The 7180-nt window shown below is 55.5% G+C and overlaps 1 protein-coding gene across 4 annotated transcripts; it reads left to right on the forward strand.

Moving 5' to 3' along the window:
* Positions 1-3133, forward strand: TNNC2 (troponin C2, fast skeletal type). Of its 4 annotated transcripts, none has more exons than XM_029221157.1 (6): positions 1-30; positions 1840-1891; positions 2032-2175; positions 2268-2382; positions 2545-2681; positions 2958-3133. In XM_029221157.1, the coding sequence occupies exons 2-6, from the start codon at positions 1882-1884 to the stop codon at positions 2987-2989; spliced, it is 438 nt and encodes a 145-aa protein (XP_029076990.1). In that variant the 5' UTR covers positions 1-30; positions 1840-1881; the 3' UTR covers positions 2990-3133. The 4 variants fall into 4 exon arrangements, with proteins under 4 accessions (XP_029076990.1, XP_029076989.1, XP_029076987.1 ...); XM_029221156.1 differs by lacking the exon at positions 1-30 and adding an exon at positions 185-214; XM_029221154.1 differs by lacking the exon at positions 1-30 and adding an exon at positions 1092-1208.
* Positions 3134-7180: the final 4047 nt, after the last annotated feature.

Here is a 7180-nt window from a genome sequence, read left to right on the forward strand (position 1 = left end):
TTTCTCTGCGAGGGCCCTTGGCTAAATTAGGTAATGGGCTAGGACTCTGGGAGGGGGGTGCTCGCTGACCCCAGGATCTGATTGGCCAGGGCATCCGGTCCTGGGGAGCAGGGAAGTGGGAGGAGGGGATGCCCCTACAAATCCTAGGGCTACAGAGGGCCAGGGCATCTTTGGGTGGTGGAGTGCAGAGGAGTCCTGGTGACACGCAACCATGGTAAGGATGAGAAGGGACTTCATCCTTTTACTTGCAGGAGCACTTCTGGGCATCTTTCAGGCCAGATCTGGGTGCTCTGTGGGGCAGTAACTTGGATGTTTGAAGCTGGAATATGAAAGTTCCTGGAACCCTGGCGTCTGGGAGGAAGGTTGGGAAGAAGGCCTCGGACTTGTCTTGAAAGGGGAGAGTTGCGACGTTCCAGGGGTTGAGCCTCCAGGCTTGCCGGTTCCCTGAGACCTTCTGAGGCTTCTAGCCATGTCGGTCAGAGAACTGTGAGTGGGTCTTAGCTTGTCACCCTGATGGTGGAGATGGGGACCCTCGTGGTGGAGAGGGAGTCACCCAGCAAGCCAGTGAGCAGTGGGGGTGGGCTGGAAGCCTTGCCAAACCCTCTTCCTGCCAGTGAGAGGAGGAAACCTCCTCTGGAAGATGGGAAGCCTGCAGGGCCTCAGACCAGTTCAGGGGCAGGACCCCAAGAGCTCCAAGGGGATGAGAAAGGGCTGAAGATGACAGAGCAGAGTTAGAGAGATGTCAGCCTCCCAGAGAGGGGTTATGATTTGAAGCTGTCCTTTTCCTCTGAGATCGCCCTCCCCACTTCACTTCAAGGAGTAACTAGACCCTGGAGGACAGCTGCTGTGGCCCGTTCCTGACTAAAAATAACCTGTCCTTTTGGCACAGGCAAGGAGGAGGGGAGGGGGGAGGGGAGGAGGAGGGAGACAAGGAGGACAGCCAGCAGCCAGCCAGCTGAAGGGCTCCTTGGACGCCTCAGCCCTTCTTCGTTGCCGGCCTCAGTCTCAAGTCCCCTAGCTAGCTGGCTGGGCTTGGACGTGATGGAAACTCCTTAGAGCCATCTTACCATCACCTGCACAAGGCCCACATCATGCTCCGCCCAGCAGGAGTGGCATTTACTCCAATGACTGAATCGTCGCAAGGAAGCTTACAATCTCTGTCTCTGCAAGTTCTCGGAGGGAGGGATGATGTGTCTGACTTCTTGGGGGTCAGTGCCCGGTCTATGGCCTGACACTTGGTCGGTGCTCAGTAACTTTGCCTTGCATTATCATTTATTTGACAACAAACATTTATCGAGCACCTGTTAAAGTACCAGGCATTGCGAGGAGGCAGGGAAAACTGGAAAACCATGTTGGAATCGTTCTGGTACTTTACAAAGCCTTCTCACACCCCTGATTTCAGCTCATCCCTGAAAAACTGCTAAGAAGAGATGAGGGGATGAGGGTACATTTAGTGACTTGCCCAAGATTACTGGGGGGTTCCTGAATTGACCTCTGATTGACAAGCAAGAAGGGCATAATCCCTAGTTCTTTCTTTCTTTTTGGCTGAGCTGCGCAGCTTGTGGGATCTTAGTTCCCCAATCAGGGACTGAACCCAGGCCTTCGGCAGTGAAAGCACAGAGTCCTAACCACTGGACCGCCAGGGAATTCCCCTCCCTAGTTCTTCAAAAGCGGGGTTGGGTGCTGTGGGAGCACGCGGTGGGGGGGGCAAGTTTGGAGCTGTTTCTCCGGAGGACTAAGGGGCACTTACAGAAACGGGGGTGCAGAAGAATGGGGTTAAGTCAGGAATGCGCTCCAGGGCTTCCCCTTCTGCTCTTTGATGGACTGTGTTTCCTGCAGACTGACCAGCAGGCTGAGGCCCGGTCCTACCTCAGCGAGGAGATGATCGCTGGTGAGTGGGGGTGGGCGGGCTGTCCGTTGGGTGGCTGTGTGCTGGGCAATGTTTGGTGTCTAGGCAGGCAGGGAGGGTGGACGTGAGGCTGACGGTCCAGCCAGGCTCACCTTAGCCCTAGGCTCTCCTTGCCCTGGCAGAGTTCAAGGCCGCCTTCGACATGTTTGATGCTGATGGTGGCGGGGACATCAGCGTCAAGGAGTTGGGCACGGTGATGAGGATGCTGGGCCAGACACCCACCAAAGAGGAGCTGGACGCCATCATCGAGGAGGTGGATGAGGACGGTGAGCGGGTGGCCCTTCGAGGGATGGGATGGTGGTGGTGGAGAGGAGCTGGCAGCCAGGGCTCGGGCTCCCTCACCATCTGCTTCCCTCAGGCAGCGGCACCATCGACTTCGAGGAGTTCTTGGTCATGATGGTGCGCCAGATGAAAGAGGACGCCAAGGGGAAGAGTGAGGAGGAGCTGGCTGAGTGTTTCCGCATCTTTGACAGGTGCATTGGGGGCCTGGGAGCCGAGCGAGGCGCAGAGCCGTCTGAGTCTGGCCAGCAGGGCACGAAGGTTCTCGGGGTGGGGATGTAGGAGGGGGCGTCCGGCGTGGCCCGGGCAGGTCGCCCCTGCCCGTCCTGAGCTCCGCCCTGGCCCTCCGCCTGAAGGAACGCAGACGGCTACATCGATGCTGAGGAACTGGCTGAGATTTTCCGGGCCTCCGGGGAGCACGTGACGGACGAGGAGCTCGAATCCCTGATGAAGGACGGGGACAAGAACAACGACGGCCGCATTGACTTCGACGGTGAGGGTCTGGGGAGCGCGAGGAGCGGAAGACCGAACCAGGCTGGAGAGTCTGAGCGTGGCGCCCACGCGGGAGTCCCTAGCCTTGAAGGCGGGGCGGGGCGGGGCGGGGCCAAGCTCCTCCCCACCCCCTGCGGGCGGGTAGGGGGGGCCTCCGGGAGGTTTTGTGCAATTTATCTACAAATGACAAGGCACCCCCTCTGCGAGGCCGGAGCCTGGCCAGACCTGCCTCGCCCCTAGGGGACCCCTGACCGCCTCTCCGTCTCCTTCCCCGCAGAGTTCCTGAAGATGATGGAGGGCGTGCAGTAAGAAGTCGGCCCTCCCCTCCGCGGAGACCGCGCGTCCTTAGGGCGTGGGGACGTCATCGCCGCCCGGTCCCACTCCCGGCCCCGGGAGGGAGGCGCGGCCCCTTCTGGGAATGTGTCTAGAAGGAATAAAAGGAAACATTGCAAAGCGCGTGTCCTGAGTGAGGGGAGGGCCGGGATGGATCGGGTGTCGGGAGCCGCCTGGTTGGGCCGCTGTCCAGGGCGCCACCCCGGTTGGAGCCACCCGAGAGTCCTCGGGTCCGAACGCAGCGGGAGGCGGAAGGCCGCCGGGTCGCGGGAGCCCGAGGTGGCGCTCGATGCCCTCGGAAGTTTAGCGACGGTCTATCTGCAGCTGGCGCTAAGCGTGGCAACTTGGCCGAGGGGCTGAGTGGCTCCTGGTGCTTCCAGGGTCCCCACTGCTTCTAGAATCAAATCCTAATTCCTTCCCCTCCTTCCCACTGTTACCCCTTCCCTCCTCGAGAGGTTCCAGTCTCACTGGGCAATCGATCCTTCTTGCTGTGGAAGTGGGGTGCACTTTTAAGCCCTCCAACCTTTGCACATGCTGTTCTCTCTCCTTGGAATGCCCTTCTTCCTCTTAAAGTCTTGGCAAATCCTTCAACACAGCTCAAATGCCATCTCCAAGACACCAAGACGCAGCTCAGATACCATCTTGTCCTCCCTTGATCCCTGCCCTGACTGGCTGCACTCTGGCGCCCACACCTCTTTTGTAAACAACTCAATTACAGCCGGCGTTGGGTCAAAGCTAATTAAGGGCAGTGGTAGTTTGGCTTTCCTCACGCTCAGTTTGAATCCTCACTGCTGGTGACAAACCACTCTCTGCTTCCTTTCCTAATCTGTAAAACGGGGACAGTGATAGTACTCACCTCACAGGGTTGTGAGAATAAATTAATGTGTGCAAAGTGCTTAGAACAGAGCCTGGCACGGAGTCAGCATATAATAAATGCTATTAGTAATATCATTATCATCTTGAAACATTGAACTCTTATTCATTGTTGCAGCCCTCCCTCTCCAGCTCCCTGTTCTCTTCTCCTCTTTCTGGCTCGTTCATGTTTCCTGGATTATTTCCAGCTAGGAGCAGTGCTCGCGTTTAGTAATCATCCCTATGGATGCCTACTGTGTGCCGTGCAGGTGTTGTCTCATTTATCCACACAGCCCCAGGGGCAGATGCCCTTATTTCCATTTTACGGTTGAGGAAACTCAGGCAGAGTGGGGTGAATTACCCAGACAAGTAGGTAACAACCTAGATGATACGGCTGTGTGGTGGAAACAGGAGCAAGACCACCTACCTGTTGACAATTCTACCAGGGCGTCCTGAGTGTTTCAAACTGGCCCTGCCTTAAACTAGTAAATCTCCCTCCTCCATCTCGTTCTCCTGTGTTGCCCACCTCAGGGTTGAGACCCAAGTCACAAATTCTGAAGCTCATTTTCCACCTCTAATTTACTTACTATGCCCTGCTACTTTGTCTCCTTACCTCTACATCCCTCCTCTCCAAGCCCGCTCAGCATCATAACTCAGGCCATTATCATTGCCATTCACTCTCTAGACAGATGGCAGCCAGCAGGATCTTTTCAAAACCAAATCTGACCACGTCACTGCCCTGCTCAAGACTTCATTAACTGCTGGTTACCTCCCTCGCAGCCCAATCTCCTTCTCCAGAGAGAGCCCTCCTTGACCCTCCTCATCTTCATTAGGTGCCCCACCTCTGAGCTTTCATAGCAACATGTGAGCCTAGCACCCAGCTCCCGCCCCACCCAACCCCGTGCCGCGCAGCTTGCGGGATCTCAGTTTCCCGACCAGGAATTGAACCCGGGCCATGGGCAGTGAAAGCCGAGAATCCTAACCACTAGATTGCCAGGGAACTCCCACACCCAGCTTTTATTGAGTGCTTACTATGTGCCAGACACTGTTCTACAGTTCTTCATCTATCCTATGAGGTAGCTACTAATATTTCCATTTTACAGAGAGGTTAAATATAAGTGCCCAAGTGTATACGAGTAACATAGGGGTGGATCATGAATTCTAACACAGTTCTTCTACCTTAAACACCACTTATTCTACACCACTGACATGCCTATCTACTCCCTAAACTTCACCCTCCCTGAGGACAGGACTGTGTCCTCTTCCTGCCTCATCCCCAGCCCCCAACATAGGGCCTTTACCTTGTGGGCACTCAACCACTGTACTGAATGTATGGGAATAATGATCATCACACCTTCTAATACTGACTGCACTAGTGTTAGAAACCCAAGTCAAACTGACTTACACCAAAAAGGGATTTGTTGGTTCATGACACCGGGATGCCAACACACAAACTGGAGGCCAGAGTTTCAATGTCATCTCTCAGCTATCTGTCTCTGCTTGGCTTTCTTTCATCTGCAGCCGTCTCCACCAGCAGCCCAGACTGACTCCCTCCTCTTTTAGCAATCCTAGTAGTAAAATAATTTTACTTTCTTGCAGGGATTAATTCCAGGAAACATCCTGATTGGTTCCGAACGACAGTGTAGAGAGTTGGGTCTCTGTGACTGACACAGGTAGGACATGTGACCATCTGGGGGAGTCAGACACCATGGTCCAGGAAACCACATAGAGAGGCTTCCTAAGGAAGGCAAAGATACATCCATTTTGGCCAGCATTTATTAAGAAGCAAGTGTCAGGTTCTGAGCTCTGCTCATCTCAGACATCCTCCAGCCTGGTGTTTGTCTTCTTTTTTTTTTTTTTTGGCCTTGTGGCACAGCATGGGGGATCTTAGTTCCCCGACCAGGAATCGAACACTCACCCCTTGCAGTGGAAGTGAGGAGCCATAACCACTGGACTGCCAGGGAAGTCCCAGCCTCGTGATTTTCAATTTGAGACAGCATCAGAATCACCTGAAGAGCTTATTGGGGCCGGGAATTTACATTTCTCACCAGTTCCAGGTGAAAAGTGGAAGGACCACACCTCAAGAACACTGCTCTGTACCTTTAACTAGAGCCCAACAATGACACCACCTGGGAGCTGATTAGAAATGCAGAGCCTCAGGCCCCACCCAGACCAACTGAATCAAAACTTGTATTTGAATAAGATCCCAGGCAGATTTATTTTATGTTTGGCTGCCTTGGGTCTTCCTTGCTGCGCACGGGCTTTCTCTAGTTGCAGCGAGCGGGGGCTACTCTCTGTTGCCGTGCGTGGGCTTCTCATTGCAGTGGCTTCTCCTGATGCGGAGCACGGGCTCTAGGCGCACAGGCTTCAGTAGTTGTGGCTCACGGGCTCAGTAGTTGTGGCTCTCAGGCTCTAGAGCGCAGGCTCAGTAGTTGTGGCACACGGGCTTAGTTGCTCCGCGACATGTGGGATCTTCCTGGACCAGGGATCCAACCCGTGTCCCCTGCATTGGTAGGCGGATTCTTAACCACTGCGCCACCAGGGAAAGTCCCCTCACCGGCAGATTTATATGCACAGTAGATTGAGCAACACTGGTCCAAGCCCCAAGGAGGGAGCCAACAGCACAGTCAGAGATGAAGGAACTGATTAGAGGACATCCAAGTTCTAGTCCCAGACCTGACAACTCCAATCCAATCCCACATGTGGCTGCTTGCTGGGGGCACAGGGGTCCGGGCTCGCTGGAGTAGGAGGAAAGTGTGGGTGAGAACCTTCCTGATGACCTCCTTGCTGTCTCCTCCCCCTCCCCCCAGGCCTGCACAACCAGCTGCGGGCAGAGCTGACCAGGTTGGGCGAGTAGCCAACACTCAGGCCTTGTTGGGGCACACCTGGGTGTGTCACCTAGATCTTCCTGCGGGACCTGGGCTGGGCCCAACACCCCAGCCTACCTGGACCCAGCTGGTCGGCACAGGGGTTTCCTCCCAGGGGCCCAAAGGCCTGTGGCAGGTCAGTGGAAAGATGGCCCAAGGGGCCGGGGCTGGCTGGGTCAGTGGTGCAGCAGACAGAGGAACTGCTGGTGGAGATGAAGCAGGAGGTGAACGTGTCCCTGTGGAGCATGGAGCCATCTATGGGGGACCTGGGGCAAGGGGTGAGTTGTGACCTCAGTCCAGAAGGCTTCCCCTGGCTGTCTCCGCAGTCCCTGGGCCTGCTGTAGGGTCACCTGAATGTCCTCTTGCTCCTTTTTCAGGGTTAAAACATCTACAGTCAGAAAGTAGGTGGCTGATCCCCACCTCCCACCCCCTCCAACACACACACACA

The sequence above is a fragment of the Monodon monoceros genome, unplaced genomic scaffold, assembly GCF_005190385.1.
Source record: "Monodon monoceros isolate NGI ecotype Baffin Bay Population unplaced genomic scaffold, NGI_Narwhal_1 Super_Scaffold_13, whole genome shotgun sequence".
Lineage (NCBI taxonomy): Eukaryota > Metazoa > Chordata > Mammalia > Artiodactyla > Monodontidae > Monodon > Monodon monoceros.